This window comes from Mytilus edulis, chromosome 5, assembly GCF_963676685.1.
Source record: "Mytilus edulis chromosome 5, xbMytEdul2.2, whole genome shotgun sequence".
Classification (NCBI taxonomy): domain Eukaryota; kingdom Metazoa; phylum Mollusca; class Bivalvia; order Mytilida; family Mytilidae; genus Mytilus; species Mytilus edulis.
In genome coordinates, this window is record NC_092348.1 from 29,719,025 (window position 1) to 29,744,443 (window position 25,419).

At 31.8% G+C, this 25,419-nt stretch overlaps 1 protein-coding gene across 1 annotated transcript; it reads right to left on the reverse strand.

Annotated features, from left to right (window-relative positions):
* Window positions 1-679: 679 nt before the first annotated feature.
* Window positions 680-24,525, reverse strand: LOC139523392 (HEAT repeat-containing protein 3-like). The gene is made up of 17 exons (XM_071317406.1): window positions 24,248-24,525; window positions 19,248-19,420; window positions 18,746-18,833; window positions 16,013-16,113; window positions 15,283-15,392; window positions 14,340-14,483; window positions 13,798-13,931; window positions 13,184-13,240; window positions 11,656-11,749; window positions 10,716-10,804; window positions 9,972-10,031; window positions 9,472-9,548; window positions 8,600-8,736; window positions 6,878-6,963; window positions 4,535-4,684; window positions 3,410-3,583; window positions 680-846 (listed from the first exon to the last, which is right to left on the reverse strand). Exons 1-17 carry the CDS (start codon window positions 24,386-24,388, stop codon window positions 745-747), a joined length of 1,917 nt encoding a protein of 638 aa, XP_071173507.1. The 5' UTR covers window positions 24,389-24,525; the 3' UTR covers window positions 680-744.
* Between the last annotated feature and the right edge of the window lie 894 nt (window positions 24,526-25,419).

Here is a 25,419-nt window from a genome sequence, read left to right on the forward strand (position 1 = left end):
TGATGGACATGGAGACTTTGATGAAATCCATATACCAAATATAGATGTATCATTACCTATAATAAGTGAGAAATCAAATGACAAAACAATGCTGTTATCACAGAGATATACTTAGTCTTTAGATTTCTGTGTTTTGTCTCGTGTATTATCATTTGTCTGGTTGTCATTTTCTTTTTTTGCCATGGTGTTGTCAGTACATTTTGGATCTATGAGTTTACCCTCTAGTATCTTTCATTCCTCTTTTACAGTAAAAAAATATATACGCTCCTTTAAATTCTATTGAGCTAATCTATTCATGAAGCAAAAACATGAAACTGAGCTTTTTGACCATGCTTGCTCTATGGAAAGTAAAATGATATTGATAGGGTAGATAACTGTTCTTAACATGCCTTCTTGTTTGCAGATCATGTTTTAAAAAAAAAATCTTGGTTGCAACGCCAAAAAAAAAGAAGGCAAAGCTGACTTAAGATAGGTTTATCAAATCTTTCTAAATCCCTTTGAGTTATACAGCTTCTATCTTATTTTCACATCTTGTGTAGTAAAAAGTTAATGAAGGTTGATCCAGTCAAGACAGCAAACAAATCAAGAACCTTTTACTTACCAATCAGTTAACTATCAATGTATAAAGAGCAAAACTTCTATAATAATTCACTTTGCAAAACAAAATGAAACCAACTAATAAGCTTGTAAAATAATATATTTGTATAACATTTGCACTATAAAACATTCCATAAAAGAACTATTTTAAGATGACTGTGTTTTGTACTTGATAAACCTGATCAAGTTTATACGAGCTGTAGAAATAACCGGGTAATGTTCACCAAGACTCTTCTTCTTATTCTGGATCTGTGAATATATAAAACATAAATCTTGATACTAGGTAATGAATGTTCTATATTATGAACTATACAATATATTTAATCTTTCAATTTGCGCTCATCACTTTTCTTAACTGACCAATCAGATATTTAGATTTTATCATTGAGAAAATTCTACATTTTAAACTGTTATGAAATTGGTAAAGAGGAAGTTTAGAACCTTTCTGTATCTTGACATCTCATTCAAAAATTCAAGATATCAAATTATTTAGGACTATTCCATTAAAATGTATGTGGGAGGGTAGGAAGGGACTTTCAAAATATCCCTATTACCAGGAACCATTTTTTTTATAATTTTGCATAACGGTAATAGATGCATACTGAAATAAGACCCATGATAAACATTCAATCATTAAACTTCCCTTCCTACCCTCCCACTTACTTTTAGTGGAATAGCCCTAGAATTGAAAAGGCCCATTGTGTTGTGAATACTTCAATGTTTTATCACCTGCAAGACTACAGAAACTTTTTAAATCAATCTAAAATCTTTAATCGCACTCTTCATAATAGAAGTGTTTATTTTTCATCGAAAAGTAAACAAACAAAATCCCTCAATGATAATGATATTGTCAATTCATAGATAAAGCATAAGTGTTGTTTATAAACATTTTAGTTTTCTTCGATATCCAGGTTTACTAATGGTTATTTTTTTTAAATAAAAGTTTTGCTCCTTTTAATAGCCATCTCTATTTGTATGTCTATTACTCTGGCTGCTCGTCAGATGTTTTATTTTTTATTTTTTTGAAATTGGAGAACAATTCTTTAATTTTCATTTTTTTATAAGTTTCAAATGTCAGCTGAAAGTAAACAAAGATCTACATTTTTAGTTTTTCAAATTTGAGGTCAGGGTTTCAATTTTTAGTTTGATAACAAAGTTGTATATGTACAATGCCCCCAAAATTATCAAAAATTAAAAAAATATGTTGTATATTAAACTTTTGTGACATTGTCTTTAGGTCAATGCCTTCTTATGAGGTAAAATTTAACTCGATACATTTAAATAACTTTGATTATTTTCTAATTTTCTTTAACGCAACATCAAAATCTTTGCATGGTTCACTACAAAAATGTAGCTTGGTGAATTAAAATAATAGAATGATCTTTTACTCATGTATTTTTTCTGTAGTACTATTCAATATTGTATTCTTAGTATTTAGGGTAATGTATAACCAAATGAACAATTGAGAAAATCCTCTCATACAGAATAATATGTCTTGCCATTGTCTCTACTCTATCAGAGTAAACCAGTAGTACAGGGTTTTATTATTTATTCTAATATGACGTGCTTCTCTCCCTTTATGAATAAACCCATGCTCTAAATCCAATAATTTTTTTTTTCACATGCAAAATATTGACTACTGCAGAATAATGAATTTCATCAAATTGGGATGCATTTAATATATTTCATTAACTTAAAACACTTTCAAACTCTTAAATGATGCACATGTTTTTTACAAATTCATTTTTTATGACTATAATGTGTTGCATTCCGAAACTGATATATTTGACCGAGATACGACAACCGTTCATACTGGCTGTTCAAAAACTCCTCCCTCTGAATAATCACAGTTCCAGCCGTTTGTTTCATAACAAACAAAAAAGGGAGGTTCATGGAAGAGCCTACACAATTGCTTTACCCTTATATACATCATACATAGAAATTACCTGAATTGTCCTAATCAGAATCGAAAATAATTGATGCAAGCTATACTTTATTGTAGTTTTGACATGGTTAGGCATTATACTCGTGTTATTTTAGCACTCACTATCGCTCGGGCACAAATAATCACGAATATAATGCCTACCCATGTTAAAACTACAATAAAGAATAGCTTGCATCACTTATTTCTTAAATACCCTGTCAGACTATAGATGTACCAAAAATGTTATCAAAATAATTGTTTCATTTAAAAAAAGTACTTTTTGCAATGTTTTTAAATCTACTAGTTTCAATAAAAAAGATTGTAGATAAACAGTAGAAATAACATTGAATTTCATTAAAATACTTTGAATAACAAAAAACTCTTAAACTAAACAGAAATGTTTTTATACTGTTGCAACAGTTGAAATAAACCCTATTTTGCAGTTAATCTTTAAATTTTTTGCAAGCAAATAGTCTCTTTCTTCAGTTATCTATCAATTTTCAGTACTAAATGATTTTGACTATTGTTTAAGGATGGCATGCATGGTGTCTGTTAAAACTTATAAACCTGCTGCATTTGTTTGCATCTGTCATAAGTCAGGAATCTGAAAATATGTTGTAATTTTTGTGACACTGTCTTTAGGTCAATATAAAAAAGAAGATGTGGTATGATTACCAATGAGACAACTATCTTCAAAAGACCAAAATAACGCTAGTCATTTTAGGCCATTTAGAGCTTGCTTTTTGATGTGAGCAACAGCTCCGTAGGGAATGCAATACTTTGACCTACAATGGATTACTTTAACAAATTGTGACTTGGATCGTGAGCTGTTTCATTGGCACACATACATCTGCTTATACCTTTAATATTAAAAGTAGATAGTCTCACCTGTGTTTTCAATGAAGGCAGCAATGTTTTAAGTTTTTCCACCATCTGTATTTCTCGCACTATAGGATCTAAATGATCTTCTCCAAAAACATCAAACATGGCATCTAAAGATTCTGCTATCACTCTCAGATCATTTTCTTTACAACATATCTCCAACAAAAACATACCTACATCCTACAAAGATAAATGAAACAGATGTTCACTGTAGAAAAATTTTAATCTTTCACAAAATTCTGAGACACAGGTCCATTGGTATTATATTTTGCATACCCATCCAGCCCTTAGTTTTCTGAGGCAGTCAAGATTTTCATATTATCCTTATCAACATCTCACAACAAACATGATTTATTGATTGTATTATTGGTATTATGAACATACATGAAATATTTGTTATAGATGTTTATAGTAAACAAATATATAGTGACTTGATAGCCCTTCTTTTTTTAACTTACAAGCATTTGCAAAAGTTATGAGTAAAAACATATCACATATTATTTAGTAAAAATTCAGACTATTTATAATATTGCACAGGGTGGTAGGCATGTTACATAGCAACATAACTTATCAACAATGATATCAAATAGAGAGACTAAATGAATAAAAAGTCCTTAGTTTTGCAGCAGTTGGCTTCTGTTTGGTAAGTCAATAAAGTGAATTTACTCCAATTTTTAAATAAGTTACCTTGTTTGGTCTTGTTTGCAAGCAGTTTATTGTCATAAGAAATTATTCACAAAGGGATTGATTCGGTGGCAATTGTCAGTGCAAGGATTAAGCAGACTTTTCTCAATAGTTTTGTCTGTGTGTTAATTGATCTATGTTTAGAGGCAGTGATTTTATTAGAGGGTTTTTGGTAACCAATCTTACTTTATATCACTCAAATATGTACCTACTGTGTTGGATAGTTGTTATGGTTTTCAACCATCCAACAAACCCAACAACCCACCATTTGCAAATGCTATCATGATTGTATTACTTCCCTTGGTAGGTTTCTGAGGAGATCATTATATAATTACATATTAACTGATAGCTTGAAAAATGAACACCTATTTAAACAATATGTGTTGGTCCAATTTGTATTGGCATAAAAAGGAAACCTTAAGTTTAATATAATAAAATGTTGATTACCTTAAGAAATGAATTAGGTTGAAGTTGTTTAGCAAACACACAACCAATGGTAGATACTATTCTAACAGCATTAACTTTAATGTCTGACTGTCCACACTGCTGTTCCATCTCATATAGAAACTGTAAATCCTGTGGTGAAACCTCCAACAGCTGAAAGAAGTATAATCTGATTACAGCTGATTGCATTGAGTTTGTAGGTAGAGGTAATATCTTTTGTTAGCTTGCTTGCTAGCTGAACAATGAAATCATTATTAGGTAAGGTAAACTACCCTCCTTGAGAAAACTAGCCCGACAGATAACCAAACTATCTGTCAGTAGGACTAGGCTACTTTAAAAGAAATAATGACTTCACCGTTCAGCTAGCAAATATATTACCTTTATCTACAAATTCAATGCAATCGGCTGTAATTTTAACAACACACTTTGTTCACTTCTAAAGATTGAAATAAACAAATAATTTCCCCTGAGGCGACAATGATAGCCTTTTTTAGATACAAACTTTAGAAAGTTAATTCTTTTAACGAAATCTTGCTAGAACTACAGAACAGTTATTCGGACAGTGTTTTTTGGTCCAAAAAAAATAGGTTTGCGTTGGTTTTCTTATCTTATTTTGTACTTATCTCCCATGCCTATAAATTTTGCACTAAAAAATTTGTGTCTCGTCCTAGCGTGAAAAGACATCTCATTTCCGTTAGGATTAAAAAAATAAAATTGTATGGCCTTTGGTATAATGCAGAATGCACAAAGTCTCTAATAATAAAAAAATAACAGGCGCACATATCAACCAATCAGGATTAGCCATTACTCTTAATTCTGAATCCATGTTATGTATGCGCCCATACAATCTAATGGTTTATTGTAATCTATAAGATTGTTGAGTTAACTCCCCTTGCAGAAAGTAATAATATAAATTAAACTTTGACATTTTTGTTAAAAGCATGAGCATTATTTTCAATGATCAGGATCTAAAATCTAAAATCATTAATTGTAATGATTTTCAGTATTCACATTTCATTTACAATTGCATTCACAAAATGTGTAATCTTTGCAAGTTTGCCCTCACTCTGACCCAGCCACGCTTTATGAAAATTAATATTTTACACTACCAAGTTTAATAACTATACTAGAGGCTCTCAAGAGCCTGTATCGCTCACCTGATTCTACTTGGGTTTTTGAAATCATATAAAAAAATATAAAATTTGGCTAAAAGTGACAATTCACAACCTCATTTATAAGGAAAGGAACATGTTTAATTTCATTCAAAAGTCCCCCACTGGCGGCCATCTTAGATGACGAATCGGCTACAAAGTAACAACACTTGGTCAGCACCTCATAAGGAACATTCATGCCATGTTTGGTTTTATTCCATTCAGTGGTTCTCTAAAAGAAGTCATTTGTATGCATTTCCCATAGGGTCCTATGTTAAACTAAGTCCCCCGCTGGCGGCCATCTTGGATGATGGATCGGCAACAAAGTAACAACACTTGGTCAGCACCCCATAAGGAACATTCATGCTATGTTTGGTTTTATTCCATTCAGTGGTTCTCTAAAAGAAGTCATTTGTATGCATTTCCCATAGGGTCCTATGTTAAACTAAGTCCCCCGCTGGCGGCCATCTTTGATGATGGATCGGCAACAAAGTAACAACACTTGGTCAGCACCACATAAGGAACATTCATGCCATGTTTGGTTTTATTCCATTTAGTGGTTCACTAGAAGAAGTCATTTGTATGCATTTCTAATAGGGTCCTATGTTAAACGAAGTCCCTACTGGCGGCCATCTTGGATAATGGATCGGCTACAAAGTAACAACACTTGGTCAGCACTCCATAAGGAACATTCATGCTATGTTTGGTTTCATTCCATTTAGTGGTTCTCTAGAAGAAGTCATTTGTATGTATTTCCCATAGGGTCCTATGTTAAACTAAGTCCCCCACTGGCGGCCATCTTGGATGATGGATCGGCTACAAAGTAACAACACTTGGTCAGCACCCCATAAGGAACATTCATGCTATGTTTGGTTTTATTCCATTCAGTGGTTCTCTAAAAGAAGTCATTTGTATGCATTTCCCATAGGGTCCTATGTTAAACTAAGTCCCCGGCTGGCGGCCATCTTGGATGATGGATCGGCAACAAAGTAACAACACTTGGTCAGCACCTCATAAGGAACATTCATGCCATGTTTGGTTTCATTCCATTCAGTGGTTCTCTAGAAGAAGTTCAAAATGTAAATTGTTAACGACGACGACGACGGACGACGGACGCCAAGTGGTGAGAAAAGCTCACTTGGCCCTTCGGGCCAGGTGAGCTAAAAAACAAGTTATATACTGAAGGTAATGTTACCTTAGGTGATTCCAGGTCGGCAAGTTTTTGGACAACAGCCCTCATACAACTAGTAACAGCTTCTAACAATTCAAGATTCTTCATCACTGAAACAAAGAAGTGAATGCTTTTAAAGCTACCCCAAAGGAACTTATATCCCCCCTTAAATCTAATACTGTCAAAAAGAGCCTTCACTTGTTCAAATGATACAACCAGAGTGATATCAGATATTTATAATATGGACCTTCAATTGGAAAGAAAATAAAAATGACGACCTTTTTATAAAACCCAAATCTCCAAACGATCTCAAAATTTAATTTCATCTTTATTATTCATGAGAGCGATGTTCATTTTGTTCAACCGCTAGCTTTATATCGAAAATCGACCAGAAGTAATGTGTAAATCCGAGTAATATTGTATCTGACTGACAAAAACAACATTGAAAACAATGCATGCCATAAACTGGAAATGAAGACAAATGCAATACAGGATCAGATTCCGGAGCGGATAAGGATAATTCCGAGTTTGCCGATCAAATACAATGAACAAATAATAATTCCAGGCAGTTGACAAAACACATCTATGATGATGAAATATAAATACTAGAATTAAAAACAAATAGATATATTGAAAATAACGAAAAAGCAGAAAATATTTTATAGAGAAACTCAAAATTACTTCTGTTCACAAATTTTGAATTACATGTCAAAATCCAATAAAATATGACAGTAATTTTCTTTAATCATTAATAAATGTTGATATTACTTGTAGATTTTTTTTATAGTGTAAACATTTTACTGCAATTTCAAGAGGTAATTTCTTCTCAGTTTTCAGAAGGGCCAATAAAAATCTGGAAGTTTCTTATTTTATTTTCACAGAGAAACTAATATAATAATATATCAACTAGATATGATCTGGGACTATTATATTATTAGTATAATAGTCCCAGATATGATACACTTAAACAGCTTTGAATTTGAACTGTATAAAATAATGGTACAATTAGTAATTAATTACCAATAGTTGAGACAACACACCCACCCACAGTGACACCCTCCCCACTACCAAAAAAAAAATATTTCAATTAATAATATACAACTACAAGACAATTACATTTATTATTAAACCTGTTATACAACAGTGGTTTTGACCATGAAGCAAGCTAAAACTAACCTAACATCAAAAGCACATTACTTTTGTATCTTACTTAGTTAGGAAATATTTCAAGTAAAAGTTGGACCTTTCAGTTAGGAGTGTTAAAGGTCCTGGACCTTCCAGTACCGAATGGTAATTTGAACCCCTGAGCTTAACTGGTAATTCATTTGTGATTTGCTAAATGGCAGGCATTGCTACAACTTATTGAAACTTAATTTTGTACATAGAATTAATGATTCATAAAGAAGAATTTATACTAAAAACATTCTAAATAGATTTGATGGAAAAAATGAAATGACAGAACTAAAACTTCATTTTGAACTTGACTGCATGGGAATATGTTCAGTAACTTAATTGTCATGACACAACATGGACAAATGTTTTGTAAATATCATATGAATTAATATTTGTTTCTCTCAACAAAGGGATATAACTCCAATTTTCAAGTCAATGGAGAAAGCCAATTTAACCATCAATTTTACCCAAATTTTACCAATCTATAAATAACATCCTACATAGTTTTAATCCAATTTGTGAGGATTCTAAATTAATTAAAAACACTTCAGGAAACCCAGGGAATGAACTTACCAATTTGCGATGATGACAATTTGACTAATCCACTCCAGACCGTGTGAAGATTATCCATTCCTCCAAGATGTGTGATCTCTAAAGAACTGACTAAGTTGTTACAACATAGCAATGCATAAATCTGTAACCTTTCAAAACTATAAAAGAAAATCAAAATGCAAAATATGAATAATTGGTATTCCTTTAATATATTGATCACCAAAAAACATGCACATATAAATCTGAAGGATTAGACAATGAATTATGTAGAATACATCATATGCCTTCAAAAGATATGCAGTCTAATTGGGACTAATCATATATTCATTCCTTTACTCTGTTGAATAATAGTTAATTCGTAAACCTCATGAAAGCAAAATTTGCATATTAAATCAAATTTAAATGTAGCTATGGTAGCTGTCCAAAGTGATTATTTTCTCATTTGTTGGTGATCTTTGTTAATCTCCTTTATATATGTGTGTCCTATACTCAATTTGATGCAATATGAATATGGTTGCAGTATGTGTCATTTCAAGGCTGGTGGTTGTCTAAAAATTGATGCAAGGTAGGATCATCACGGAAGACTTTTAAGTAACTGTCAAGATGGGGGACAGCAATAAAAGATCTGTTCCCTAAACACATAAATAGCAGTGTTTTCTGTTCACTGCAATTCAGAGCATGAAAAACAATGAGCTCTGATCAGCATGTATTGTGTGGCTATCAGAAATTGACCAAAGTGAGTTGGATGCAAAAACATTATTTTGATAGTGTTATGTTTACTTAGATTAAATTTATTCATATGAACTTGTAAAATTTTATCTTTGGAGTGTTGTTTCATGCACCTTTATCCCACAAAAACAGTAATTAGAGATAATAAGTCCATGTTACATTACCTTTTCAAAATATCAGCTTGTTTGTCTATATTCTGTAATAATGGCACAATTTCAACTGGCTCTATTTTCTGTAATACCTGTTAACAAATGGTGAAAAAGTTTAATTGGAGTCAATGCCTCTAGTTTATATTGTAAATAACTCTATTCCTCCCACTAACTTTTTTGTTAAATGATTTTTTTTAAAATACTCACAAATACTTGAAAAATAATTAATTGGAATTTGAAGGTGTGTATGTTTTGATTTGTAAGTGCAGAATTTTTTTGTTAAAATCCTAACTACTGTTTTTACCAATGCCTAAATAGTTTGTACTACTGGGACTAGCATTTTATAATAACACTGATGTTTCACTGTAAGTTAAGTTCTAAGAGCTGAGTTCATAAAAATTTCCATCATGATACAGAAGATAATTTTGTGTTTATGGCCATCTATATCTTGCTATATCCAACAAAGATATCTATATGTTATTTAAAGTAATATAATATGTGAAAACAGAACTTACTTTTGTAAATATATGGTTTGATGTTATAGCATTTTGCACTTCTGTTGGTACATCTGATGACTACAAAGAAAAATAAGTAAAAGTAGCCCATAGAGACAATATCTTTAAATTCATTCATAGACATTGCTTACTTCTTTATAACTCATCCAGTGAAAAAATTAGATGGTTAACATTTCACTTCACAGTTGTCTTTTATTGAAGACATTAAGTTGATTTCTAGATGGTTGTTTTGTTGGACCCCAATGACATACTGTATATTCAATCGATTTTGTAGATTGTGAAAAAAAGTCTTTTCATTGATACTTGAATCATGTTTTACAAATTCAATACACAAGTAAAAAGTAAATTAATCCATAGTCAATCAAATATTATTCATACTACATAGGGCTGTTAATTCTTTATCAGTGTTGCTTTATATTTGATTCATTTACATGTATATAAATTCTTACATTATCATGATTATATTCTTTTAAATACTTAAATCTTCATTAATATAAAGTGCACAGATTTACTTATCTAAACAAAAAAATGTATGCTTCATGGAACTGAGGAAAAAATTAAATATCAAGAGTAAATGTAATGCATATCTATCAAATTGGACAGACATTTAGTTTGAGATTAGAATGTCAAATGAGGGGCACAGATATTTTTTCAAAAGTATCTAATACCAACAAAACAAAGCACTAAATTCTACAATAAACAAAGCAGTAAGTTCTATCAAAACCAAATTAATATAATCCTTACTGAAAAATTGTCAGCTGTTTCCTCCATGTTAACGTCTACTGACATTTCATCAGAACTTGACTCACTGGTGTCAACCTCTTCCCAATCATCTAAAATAGCAACAATTTAACTTTATTTCTTTTCTGTGATTAAACATACTTTTAAGTGTATGATAATGAACAAAATATGATACAGTTGTATAACAAAAATATCTTAACATTTTGTTGAATAGTAAGTACTTTAATCAATCTATCTGTTTTATGTTAAACAAGTGAAACTGCGAGCTACTGCTCACTGACGATACCCCCGCCGCAAGTGGATAATATTAATAGTGTAAAAATATGCAAGTGTTCGGTAAACAGGAAGTTGTTGAGTGATGAATCTGAAAACGCATCACACGGTATAGCTGACTTATATAAATCCTGAAACCAAATTTTAAAAATCCTTGTATTGTAGTTCCTGAGAAAAATGTGACGAAAATTTTCAACTTGGCTATCATGTGTAAAATCATACAAGTGTTTGGTAAACAGGAAGTTGTCGAGTGATCAATCTGAAAACGCATCACACGATATAGCTGACTTAGATAAACCCTGAAACCAAATTTCAGAAATCCTTGTATTGTAGTTCCTGAGAAAAATGCGACGAAAAATATTCATGGGACGGACAGACGGACGGACTGACGGAAGGACAGACAGAGGTAAAACAGTATACCCCCCCTTTTTTAAAGCGGGGGTATAATTACAGAACAGGAAATTTGATCAGCATTGGTTGTGGTTGTTGCCGTACATAGATCAAATAAGTTATTTGTTTGTTCTTTTGTATTTAAATCAGACCTTTGGTTTTCTTGTTGAATTTCAATTTGTGTATAATTTTAGCTGAATGTGATTTTTTTTTTTTTCATTTTCATATTATATGCAAAATGTTTGGGTTATGCCACCAATCAAAAGATTACAGTATATACCTTCTGAACAGCAAATGTTAGTAATAATCTCCAGAGCAATCTGTTGTGCCTTCAGTATGTTTGTAACATTGTCAGTACTTCCTTTAGATTTCTTCTGTAATATATTAATGACATAGAAACATTGTTATTAATTTATTGATATTGACGAAGATACTAGTATACACATTTTTAGTAATCTTTATATTGGATCAAATAAGAAATCAAGTATACATATTAAAGTGAAAATCCCTTCCCCATAAACATAAAGTATATTTCTTTAAATCAACCCTGCTTTAATATGACAATAATGGGAAAAAATACATTTTTGCACCTGTCCCAAGTCAGGAGTGTCTTGCCTTTGTTATATCTTGTATGTTTTTTTAACTTTAGTTGATTTTTTTGTTTTCAAATTTAGAATGACGTCTATTTTCACTGAACAAGTGCACATTGTGTTTAAGGATTTTCTTGCTGTGTTGAAGACTTTTTTTTTTTTAATTTATCAAAATTGTTGAAGACTTATTGGTTGCTTCAGCTGTTTTCTGCTCTGGTTTGTTGGGTTGTTGTCTCTTTGACATATTCCCCATTTTAATTTCATAAAGAATATTGATACTTTTTTTTTTATAATAGAACAGATGTAAAGAGATCTAACCCGAGTGCTTTACCAAATATTGACTTTAGCTGTACTTGTTGATAAGCACAGAATATAATAAATACAAATTTTGTTTGTGTGTGGCATCTTAGAAAGAAATTGTACTTTCTTTGTCTTTCATGCACATTAAATTGCTCACTAATTCATATAGCATTAGAATGATAAATATATATATATGTTCCGGACCGTATGAGTATTTGGACCGTACACGTACGGTCTGATTAATATCATTAAGAAGTTGCTTAAGTTTATAAGTTACAAATGTAGTAAAGTTCATGTACAGATCAACATAACTTAACTCTCAAATTAATATGGAAAAGTTCAATTGTAATTGGAATAAAAGCTTTATTTGTTAACTAATAAAAAAATTCACGCTTATTAAATCTATTAATATCTTGTATTTAGTATGTCGATCAGTAATACATTAATTGAATTATGATCATAGATATTTACGATATCGGAAGTTAACATGATGTGGGACGACAATTTTAGAATATTAGAAACTTTACAAAAAAATGCAAATGCAAAGGAACATGAATGAAATGCAAACATGTAAATGTAAAAAATATATCATTAATTGTGGTAGTAAGTGTCACCTTGGGCGAGAGTACCAAAATAGTATTCAGATATACAATTAAATAAATATTTAATGTCAATTGTTCAATTGTTTATTTTATCCAACTAAAAGTAAATGTAATGATAACAATTTATAAAACTAAAAATAAAGATTGTGATAAATGGTTATCTCGTACTGGACCATACGCGTATACTCATACGGTCCAACCGTACGCGTATGGTCGGACCGTACGAGTATACGTATACGGTCCGGACCGTACATGTACGGTCCAAATACTCATATGGTCTGGAACATATATATATATACATCAATGAACTAAGTACCGTTGTCTTTTCTTTTTCTTTTTCCTGTTGTTTTTCAGCATGGCCATTTGTTGCTTCCTGTGGAAAATAAAATTATACTTTTCACCATAAGCTTTAAATTAATAAAAGATGTCAATTGAAGTTTTCTCTCCTATAAAAATGAATCTTCACACTTTAGTCAGTTGATATACCATGTAATACTATGAACTCGTTAAATACTTTACAAGGGAAGTAACCCTGAATAATCATTATCTTTAAAATATGTGGCCAGAAAGACTTGGAAATGGTTGCATTTTACAAACATACATGTATCCTGCATAATTCATTTGTTGTCTAAATGTCCATTCATAGCTGAAAAGGACTTTTATGTGGATTTAATACTTTCATATGATGTACAGAAAATATCATGGTTTTTAGTAGACTTGTTCATCAGAACAGATTAGTCTCTAATACATATGATATAGTACTAAAAAGACTAAATTTTTTAACAAGCACTTTCAAAATTTTGTATTGAAACAATTGTCTCCAGTCAATTATTGACTATAGACAATACTATAAACCTACTGTGAATGTTTTCCCAGAGAAAGACAAAAACGTCCCGATCACATTTAACCTTTTTAATCACAAACACTTACCTGACTATTTTCCTGTACATCATTTCTGAGAACTTCCACAGCATCAACCATTAATACATGTGATAAAGTTTGTACAACTACTGTCAGGAGGTTGTTGGAAGTAAAGTCATCATCACTTATATTGGTTATAATACCTGCAATCAAATCATGTTTATTTGTTGAATCGAGTAAAATATTTTCTAAAAGACAATAATTTTGTTGATGTAAGGAAACAAGTAAATATATTAAACAATCAACTTTTACAAGTAACAGATTAAAGCTACCAGACATCTAAAAGTCTAACAATTATCTTTTTTCTTTTTAGTTTCTCCCATGCACGAGTTTAACTCTAGTTGTCTATTCTCAGAATAGAAATCATAAATTTTACAGAAATTATTTCAAATTTATTTAAATTCAAAGGTTTTATTAAAAGTTTTGGGCATTTTCATTCCAATTCTATATATTTCATTTTCAACAATGCATATTGAGCTCAACGTTTATCATCAGCTAGTAACTTTTTATCAGCTATTAACTTATCATAGTCAACTAATCAACAACCTTACCAACAACTAAAGTTTTGAGCAATGCATGCTGGGAAGACAAGGCATCATCTGCTATAATACTCTCTAATAGACTAGCTTTGTCTGGTAATCTGCATAATGCAATCAGTTCTTTATTCTCCTCTGTCACGGTCTGCAGACACTGAGCTGTAATATGTAAAACACGTTTTATTTACTTTCGGTGCATGACAGGTTATAAGGTTGCTCCCTCGTTGTTTTAAACCATAATTTTCTTTTATATAAGGTACTTACTAAGTGATTATGTTAAATATTTGGTAATTGTGTAATAATGGATTCACTCTGAAATATTCATATAATTTCAGGCAGTTGACAAGTGGTTGAGTTTATGAATTAGAATGAAATTATTTTCTTCTGATATGTCTGCCCATAGACAAATAGATGGCATTTTAGGTTAAATGTTGTGTGATTTGGCAGTTAAATCATACTGCACAACAGGGTCTACTTGAAAGGTCACGTTAATTTTTATATCCATCCTATTTGATATTTTGTATCATGCATTTGTAATATGTATATGATAAATATTATTAAAAGGTTGATATCAAAACAGCAAGGGAGATTATATCAAGATAAGCCTGTGTGCACTATACCTATGGGTTCTAATACGAAACATAGCAAAAATTTGTTCAGTTCGTTTCTATGTGATGTTTTGCTAAACCTCATAATCTCAATTTGCTGAGATTTGTTTGCACATTCAATTTATACATTTTGTGTATGTTATCTATGTTATCTGTGTTGATAAGATTAAATAGAACACAACACAAAATGGTCATCATTCAATTGCAGTTTATTTAAAATTCACTTAAAATATGTAAGACTAGATTCTTATATTATTCACACATACTGTTTCTATAGTTCTACAGTGTGTGTTTTAAATGTATAATTGCTGTTTATTCATAGCTGGTGTATTAAACGATACCATTCTTACCAACAGCTATAGACAATTCATAGCCATATATTTTATACTGTAAACATGGCCACAACAAATGAACCAAATTTTCTTTGTTGAATATCTTCACTGCAGCCTCTGATGCTTCACTGAAAAATAATAAAAATTAGAACTTAAAACTCATACTGTCAGAGATCTTTCTTCTTTTAAAATTTCTTCCCTAACTTATTCTTATATTGCTCAACTTTCTGATATCAAGTACAGAAGTCAAATTGAGAACTGAACTGATAAGCTGAGAAAAAAATTTATTAGTGAACACCCATGTACCTGGTAAGTATGTGTCTAATAATGTGTTAGTAACCCTTCAACCTTTACCATAGAAACTTAAAGGCAACAACAATCAAATTGATTAAATATTATTTTTGAAGGGGAACAACTTCTACAAAGAGTCATGTCAATCCTGTATTGCTGATCATTTTGAGGTTTTAAGATTCTGTCTATCTATCAGCCAAGCCAACACCACCATACTATAACCAGTTTTTATGTTCAGTAACCTAGTCAAAAAAGCTAGAGATCTTTAAAACCATTGTTAATACTTTGAGTTTAATATGACTGCCACAGAAAATTGCTATACAGTATTTCATTAGTCTGTTGTATCTAAAACATTATCACAATACACTTTTCTATTTATACCCACATGAAATGGTTTTCACAATTAAGAAAACATTGATTTAGATTGCAAGTATTTGCTTTATATTATATACTGTACCATAAATTCCATAATATATGTGTTGCTTCTGTAAATATTTCTATTCTCAAATCCCGAAGCTTTTTCAAACTTATTTCATCAGGGTTCCAACCAACTTCAAACTGGAAAAGAAAAGAAGACTTAAGAAAGGGCCTTGATTTAACATTTCTGTATATTCTAAATAATCAATTCTCATGCAAACAAAGTAGCACAGTCATGTTCATGTGGTATGAATTTCTAAAAATCTGACTCCAGGTTTTTATTAAAGATATGTATTACCCCGGTACATAAATGTCAATTATCTTTAAATTCTGAGCACTTTTACAACCTCTCAGATGACAGACTATTTATAATTTTTTTAGTTGAAATCCAAGCAAACAGATGTTTACCAAATTTGTTAAGTTTTTACTGCAAAATTAACACAAAGAATAATCGAAATACACATGTAGCATACATGTTTAATACCAGTATGCATGTATCAACTTTTTGTTGCAATCCTTTCACAAAAGATGTTCCTCAAACTTACCTTGAAAATATTAACTTGAAATACTAGCACAAATAGATGTTTTGAAAACTTTGTTTGAAAGTGGTAAGATTACCCAAAAAGTAACAAAATACAAAGACAAGAGGCTGTCACAACGACAGCAAACCGGATTTATTAACATTTATTTGTGTCCTGGCAATATCACAAGAACCATTACTGATGAATGGTGAAAGTGAAAATCGTCAATATCAAATTTGACCTCCATTTTGTCATCAGTATCAACATATTAAAATTTGAAAAGCTTAGATTGAATGGTTCATGAGTAAATGCAATAAAGTGAATGGAAACGTCATTTTACGATCTTTCAAGAACCATAACTCCTGAACGGTAAAAGTCAAAATGGTCATTATTGAAGTTGAACTCTATTTTGTCATCAGTAACAACATATAAAAATTTCAAAAGCTTTGGTTGAATGGTTCATGAGAAAATGCACGGACACGACTGGAAACACCATTTTTCAATCTTTCAAGAACCATAACTCCTGAACGGTAAAAGTCAAAATCGTCATTATTGAACTTGACCTCCATTTTGTCATCAGTAACAACATATTAAAACTTGGGAAGCTTTGGTAGAACAGTTCATGTGTAAATACACGGACACGACTGGAAACTCCATTTTGCAATCTTTCAAGAATTATCACTCCTGAACGGTAAAAGTCAAAATCGTCATTATTGAACTTGACCTCCATTTTGTCATCAGTAACAACATATTAAAATTTGGGAAGCTTTGGTAGAATAGTTCATGCATAAATGCACGGACACGATTGGAAAAAACATTTTTCAATCTTTCAAGAACAATAACTCCTGAACGTTAAAAGTCAAAATCACCATTATTGAACTTGACCTTCATTTAGTTGTCAGTAACAACATATTAAAATTTTAAAAGCTTTGGTTGAACGGTTCATGAGTTAATGCACGGACAACATTTGATTGGCGCCGGCCCGCCGTACATCCCCAAATTAATAACCGACATTTTTGTCACAAAAATCCAGTTAAAAACAAATTAAGACAAATGATAAATTATGTATATTTGTACTTTCAAAGGTGGTTTTTTCTATAATTACTGTGCTTATCCAATAACCTTTGTGGTATTGAGTAACCTATTGCCTGCCCAGTTAAAAAAATTGTCAATACAATTCATCCATTTAAATTGTACAATAGGTATTGTGAGAGCTATTGTCAACAGATGGTCATTTAACTACCTGTAGATTTTCCTGGTTGTTTTTGACAGCTAATTTAAATGACTGAAAGCTAGCTTGCTTTCCTCATGCCAAATGTCCTGGATCGACTATTCTATTTAGGTATTGGACATTTTACATTTAATACACAATTTGTTCTTTCTAATACAGATATTTATTGTAAATTTATTCATTTTGCTAACAATCACAAATAAATCATTGCTGGAAAATCCCACTTTCATAATGAAGAATAAAGTACTGAATTTCTTTTCACTAAGCCATTTGTACTTCTTTTGATATATTGAAAATAAATTTTGAACAGTAATTCCAATTGAAGTAGATCCGAATATTAAATGAAACTTAGCATCACTACTATTCCATTTCAGGAATCGTAATATAACATGAAAGTATATCCCATTAGAAAACACCAAGCCACACATAATTCGTCTTGTAGAATTTTTCACAATTAGATGGGCTTTCCAAAAAATCCATTTCACAAACACTTAAATTCCATATCAGGAATCAGAAACTTAAAATATATCCCACATTAAAAATACCATGAAGCAAACATTATATATCTACTTTTTTCATAAACTGAATTCACTGATTGAAATTTCCATTTTGACTGTTGAGAGACACATAACAAATAGCTTAAGATGTCCCATATCTAAATAGAATAGTCTATTCAGGACATTGGTCATGATACATGAGAAAAGCAAGCTACATGTACATGTCATAGACTTTGAAGTTTTTTACTGGGTAGTTAAATGACCACCTGTTGATAACCTCACACAATACCTATTGTACAATTTAAATGGACAAATTGTGTTGACAATTTTTCATCCAGGTAACACTGTAGGTATTATAATACCACAAAGGTGACTGAATAGGCACAGTAAAATCCAGGTGTACTTATAATACCAACATATTCTAAAATATATAAATTTTTAACAAATTGTTCATTCATGTCTCTACAAAAAAAGATTGACCTGTAATGAGCCAATCAACATATTTTTAAAAGTAATAAACAAACCTGTGAAAACAAGGCCACAAGTGGTGTCAATACATCCTTCTTGACTAGAACTTCACATGCATCAATGCCGCCATCAACTGTTATATTCCTACAAAACAAGTTAATTCATTACAACAGATCTTGTGCAGAGATAGTTTCAGTATTATCAAGATTTAACCATGAATAATATCAATGAATATGATTTTTTTGATCAGGCATTATTGAGGATGATGAACCATAAAATGTAAATTTTGAAATGCAAGTAGTTTTTCAAAAAATTATATAATCCTGAGTCAAAAGTCGGTAATATGAAAACAGTCTATTGACCATGTTGACAATCAAAATTGACTAAATGCTGATTTTAATGCTTATTCTATTACCGTAAGGCATTTGAACTTTTTTTTTTTAATTATAAATAATGGCTATGCCATTTATTTACTGTTTTTAATATTGCTTTGATGTAATTTAATCGATTACATTATAAAGTAATTGACCCCATCCCTGTTTAATGACATGTAACTACCTAATTGCTCCTAATGCCTTTATGCTAACTTGAGGACTGGTATCTACAAATAATGGAGCCAATATCTTGATACAATCTTTCTGTAGCAGTATGTTTATATGAGCTGGGTTAGATACAAGGTTAGCTAGAGAAGCACAACCACATTCTCTGGTTTCCTCATTCACACTGGATAACTGAAAAATATACACAATTAGAAATCATAAAACTGAGGAAAACAGGAAGATTTACAATCAATTCAAATCTGCCAACATTCCCCATTTGGAATCACAAGAAAGGTCACTTATGTTGAATATAAAATATCAAACTCTTTTACATTTGATGGACCTGAATTTTTGGAACATTCAATTTACATTATCTGGAAATTCGGGTCTGTCAAATTTTACATCTGGCAAGGGTATTTTGATTTTTACTGGGACGCCTTCCTATGACGTCATAATTTTTTACGTCTGGACTTTGAGAGCAAATTTTGGAGGGAACTTTGCGACCTTATTTTGACATGAAATTTTCATTCACGGCTAGAAGTTTTTACGTAGTTACAAATTCCTACCTTTTTTGTGCTTATTGATGCAAAATATATCCAGAAATATCCAAAGGAAATGATAAAATAAGATAATATTCCATTTGAGGTGGACAAATATTTATTTTACTTTCAAAATGATATCCCAGAACTCCCAAGAAACTACACTTCCAGTGAATATAAAATAATGAACTTGGTCAAATTTAATAGACCTGAATTTCCGGAGCATTCTATTTACATGTACATTATCCAGAAATTCAGGGCTGTCAAATTTTACAAAGTTTAATATTTTACACTCTTTGAAAGTGACATATTTTCGTAGTTCTGGGATATCATGTTTAAAGCAAAATCAATATTTGTCCACCTCAAATGGAAATGTATCTTATTTTATCATTTTCTAAATGGATATTTCTGGATATATTTTGCATCAAGGTATAACTTTGTAACTATGTAAAAATTTCCAGCCGTCAATGATAATTTCATGTCAAACTTAGGTCGCAAAGTTCCCTCCCAAAATTTGCTCTCAAAGTCCAGACGTAAAAACTTGCTTCAGCGTTATGACGTCGTAGATAGGCATCCCAGAAAAAAAAATAGCCTTGCCAGACGTCATAATCATTTGGACTAGCTGAGATCAGTCTGATAATTTGTATAGACAGATGCGTAGCTGCCGTTAGGCACTTTAGGCACGTGCCTTCCCATAATTTTTTCACAAAATATTTATTTTTTTAATAAATAAAAAACGTTATCTGTAGATGAACGCCAGTGAAGTTGTCAAAACTTTTTAATTATCGAATGTCATGTGTACACTAGTCTCTCGTCCTTGGTGAATGGAATATTGGATAGAATTGAATGTTTTATATGATTTTACCTTATATCATGTATAGAATATATAGAAACTATAAACTAGAACTTTGGTTCAGACCATTTCACAAACTCACTTCTATCAACAAAAACTTGAATGAACCTCAACTAAGACACATGATTTTTTTAATTAGTTGTTGTTAGTTTTCAACTAGCTTTCCACTTTGTCTTCACCCGACCTACAATGAAACCCTTGCCAATGTTGGTCGTCCGTTTGGCTGTGCAGGATGTATAAATACGCAGTCACGTCTGGTCAGAATGGGGACATTATATCCGATGCCTAGTTGTTGAGAGAATGCCATTCTTTGAGGAGTTCGTAGTTGGTCTACTGAAAGGCAAAATGTCTGCTCCTATTCATTAATCCATCATTTTCCAATGCATGGCATTTTCAAATTTCCAGACCTTTGTCCTATACCACACCTATTACAGGACCTAGCTCCCTGTTGTATTTATTGTAAAAAAAAAAATTGTCCTGAACTTGCATAAATATTTGACACTGGGTGTTTAAAAATCAATCAATCAACTAGCTTGTAATGACCACAATTATTCAAATTCCTTAAAGCAGGTAGGGATTTTACAGTTGAGGATATTTCTTGAATTTTGTTACAATAGTATGAACAGAACAGAACTTTTGCATTAGGCATGTACATGTATGTGTTTATGTGGCTTGGATGAAGGTTTAAGAATCAAAAGATTGATGCTTGATGTCTAGCCAAAAGGATAGACTAGTTTTAATATATAGTAACATCAGTGTTAACGTGCCTAATTTTTTTTAATGAAGGATCGTCAATATTTACTATTCATTAAGTCAAAAGTATATAGCAGTCAGAACGGAATAGATAAGAAAATACCAAACCGGGTGTACTGCTTAATTAAAGGGATACACCAATCTACGCTGGGCAATGCATATTGTAAATGTTTTTTTTACATTTCCAATTGTACTGCGTTCTTTGATTCACCATTCACCAGTCAGATGTTATGGTAAATTATTTATAATTCTTCGAACTTTTCATCATGTATATTATAATTATCATGATTAAATAACCAGTAAATTTTATATTTTTGTACATAAAATTTTGCAGCAAAAACGCTAAAAAAAATTTCGTCGGGGGGCTTTTCCCCTCTGAACCCCCTATCAGGGCTCTGCCCTGGACCTGCTGGGGGCCTTAAGCGGCCCCAGACCCTCTGCTGATTAGTGCCTACAGTTGAATGAATACCTAGCTACGCCCCTGATAGACATTGTTATAAGTGAGGAGTCCCGCTAGTATAGAAAGTTCCTGGACAAACTGTGCTTTGCCTTTGGTCAGTATGGACTCCCAAGCTTGGGTAAGACAGTATTGTTATTTGGTGCTATTTACACCTAGCCTGTGCAGTGGATTGTCATGGATGAATTTATAGCCGAATACACAAGCTAACATCCTAAACGAACAATTTAAAAAGGCTTTTACTACCGAAGATACATCCTCTATGCCAAATAAAGGTACAAGTCCCCACCCCACTATGCCAGACATATTTATTAGTAATAATGGCTTATTAAAGTTACTTAAAAACTTAAATCCACATAAAGCCACTGGCCCTGATAATCTGCCAGCATATTTTTTACATAATTTTGCAGAAGAATTGTCTCCATTTTTGACATTCTTTTTCCAAAAATCTATTGATACTGGTAAAATCCCAAATGATTGGAAGCAGGCTAATGTTGTACCTATATTTAAAAAAGGTGACAAGCATAACGCTATTAATTATAGACCAGTTTCATTAACTGCAATATGTTGCAAAATTTTAGAACATATTTTAACAAGCAACATAAGGAAACACCTTACAACTAATAACATATTAAATGATAGTCAGCATGGGTTTAGAAGCAAAAGGTCTTGTGAGACCCAACTTATCATCAGCATACAAGATCTTGCTAAATCATTGGGATATGGTAACCAAATAGATGTCATACTTTTAGATTTTTCCAAAGCTTTCGATAAAGTCCCCCATAAAAGATTAGCCCAGAAATTAGAATTTTATGGTATTAGAAATCAAAATTTAAATTGGATAAATGACTTTTTAGCTGACAGGCAACAGCAAGTACTACTAAACGGTGTAAAATCTTCAAAATTAGCAGTTGATTCTGGTGTCCCTCAGGGAACAGTTTTAGGCCCAACATTATTTTTACTCTTTATAAATGACCTACCCGAACATGTAACTTGCAATGCAAGACTTTTTGCAGATGACTGTTTATTATATAGAAATGTAAATAATAGTTCTGATGCACAATTACTTCAAAAAGATTTGTCTAGTTTAGTAAAATGGGAAGAGGATTGGCAAATGAATTTTAATCCTGAGAAGTGTTATGTAATTCATATTTCTAAAAAAGTAAACCTTCCACTTTTGATTATATATTACATAATCATATTTTAGAAGCAGTAAAAGACAGTAAATATTTAGGCGTAACTATAAGCCATGATCTTGATTGGGGAACGCATATTAACAATATTACTTGTAAGGCAAATAAAACCTTAGGTTTTCTTCGTAGGAACTTAAAAAACTGCACACGTAAGGTTAAGAACCTTACGTACACATCACTTGTCCGTCCGGTCGTCGAATACTCTTCCCCTGTCTGGGATCCGTACAAAAAACAACACATCACTCAGGTTGAGCAGGTACAGCGTAAGGCAGCCAGGTTTGTCTTCAATGATTATAAAGACAGATCACCTGGAGCAGTTTCAAATTTAATAAAATCATTGGAATGGGAAAATTTAGAATTAAGAAGGAAAAAGGCTAGATTAACTATGCTGTATAAAATAAATTGGGGGTTAGTAGAAGTTCCTAAGGACAACTTAACAATTTCTGATAGACGCACTAGGGGGAAACATAAATTTAGGCAAATATCCACAAATAAAGATTTCTATAAATTTTCATTTTATCCTCGCACTATTTCGGACTGGAACTCACTACCTGAAGCAATAGGTATGTCTGACACCCTGGAATCCTTCAAAAGTGGCATATCCACTCTAACACTTGAAGGATCCACAGCAACTTATTAAACTTTAAAGCCACTGTACATAATGTATATATGTTATTGATAACGATTTTTCTTTGTCATATTATTTTTAAATTAAGTCCATATGTACATAGCACACAAGTTCCGGGAAGTTTTACACTCCTACCTAGGAGTCTACTCCCGTATTCGGAAGAAGAAGAAGAAGAAGAAGAAGAAGAAGAAGAAGAAGAAGAAGAAGAAGAAGAAGAAGAAGAAGAAGAAGAAGAAGAAGAAGAAGAAGAAGAAGAAGAAGAAGAAGAAGAAGAAGAAGAAGAAGAAGAAGAAGAAGAAGAAGAAGAAGAAGAAGAAGAAGAAGAAGAAGAAGAAGAAGAAGAAGAAGAAGAAGAAGAAGAAGAAGAAGAAGAAGAAGAAGAAGAAGAAGAAGAAGAAGAAGAAGAAGAAGAAGAAGAAGAAGAAGAAGAAGAAGAAGAAGAAGAAGAAGAAGAAGAAGAAGAAGAAGAAGAAGAAGATTGAAGAAGAAGAAGAAGAAGAAGAAGAAGAAGATTGAGAAGAAGATTGAAGAAGAAGAAGAAGAAGAAGAAGAAGAAGATTGAGTGAGTTTGAGAACATATAAAAATTATGTTAAACCTGTTCAATAATCGGTTGGAGAGAAAAGTTTGTTGTTGACGTTTCTTCAAATTCAATCTCAGTTTCAAAGTCTTTGACACTTGGAAGACCAGTTGGCTGTTGCTGCTTTGCTTTAAACTTCTTTTGTTTTGATTTTCCCATTGCATATTACTTTCATTTTGACATAAAAACCCTAAAATTAAATGATAACTTAACGAAATACAATTTTTTAGCGATTTGCATGTGGCCTGGAGAACTGGTTTTCGGTTACAAAATTCCAGTTCACTTCCGGTTGATATAAAAATAAAATATTGGATGTAAAAACACGAAATAATTCCGGAATTAAGTTAGAACATGTAAAAACAAACATGCAAAACTCAATACTACCTAATGATTTCAACGGTTGATTAGCCAAGCTATCTACATGCCGTATGCCACTTTTTGACACTCGATCTGTTTCAGTATTTGATTATATGCTTCAAGTTGACTCTGACGTCCAACGGCTGTTTTGCCAGACAAGCTGGGGCCGTGGGACGTCAGAGCTCGACCCATATCAAAAAGTGGATATTTGCCCGTCCAAAATAGATGCACTGCTTCGTCGCTTCTGGTGCCAACGGACGGCCTTGGATTTATATAAATCGGGTATCAAATTGTTCATTTTTCATTTATATTTCAAGTGAATATAAATTGAACGAATACATTTGATCTATGACACAATGTAAATACAAAATTAATAAAATAAGGGATGAGATAATACTCGGCCGCAATTTCCGAAAGCCAGTCAACCATTGCCTTGAACAAATTGCCTCCAAATAGAATCGGATGTACACAGGTAAATGAAAAAAATGTATACAGCTCCGAGAATTAAACAGTCGGAAACCAGGTTGAAATAGAACAAAAGAACCGAAGCTCTTTGTTAGAGAAGGCGATAAATGTTTACTGTATTATTTACTATAGTGACAATTTTTTTTAAAGTTAATAGAAACAAACAAAATTGCACTTGACCCATATATTTCATCTTTTAGTACTGTGATTTTTTTGTGTTATAAAGTCAATATTTCATCTTTTAGTACTGTGATTTTTTTGTGTTATAAAGTCAACTACTTTATAACACAAAAAAATCACAGTACTAAAAGATGAAATATATGGGTCAAGTGAAATACCTATCTGATGAGTCACAAAAACAGAGAAGG

What these genes read in the sequence shown, in the direction of transcription:
- LOC139523392 (XM_071317406.1), bottom strand. Translation starts at nt 24,388, where the DNA reads ATGGGAAAATCAAAACAAAAGAAGTTTAAAGCAAAGCAGCAACAGCCA. An exon ending in ATGTACAGGAAAATAGTCAG is followed by an intron (nt 13,241 to 13,797) that starts GTAAGTGTTTGT and finishes TATTTTCCACAG; the next exon opens with GAAGCAACAAATGGCCATGC. An exon ending in CAAACCATATATTTACAAAA is followed by an intron (nt 9,549 to 9,971) that starts GTAAGTTCTGTT and finishes ATTTGTTAACAG; the next exon opens with GTATTACAGAAAATAGAGCC.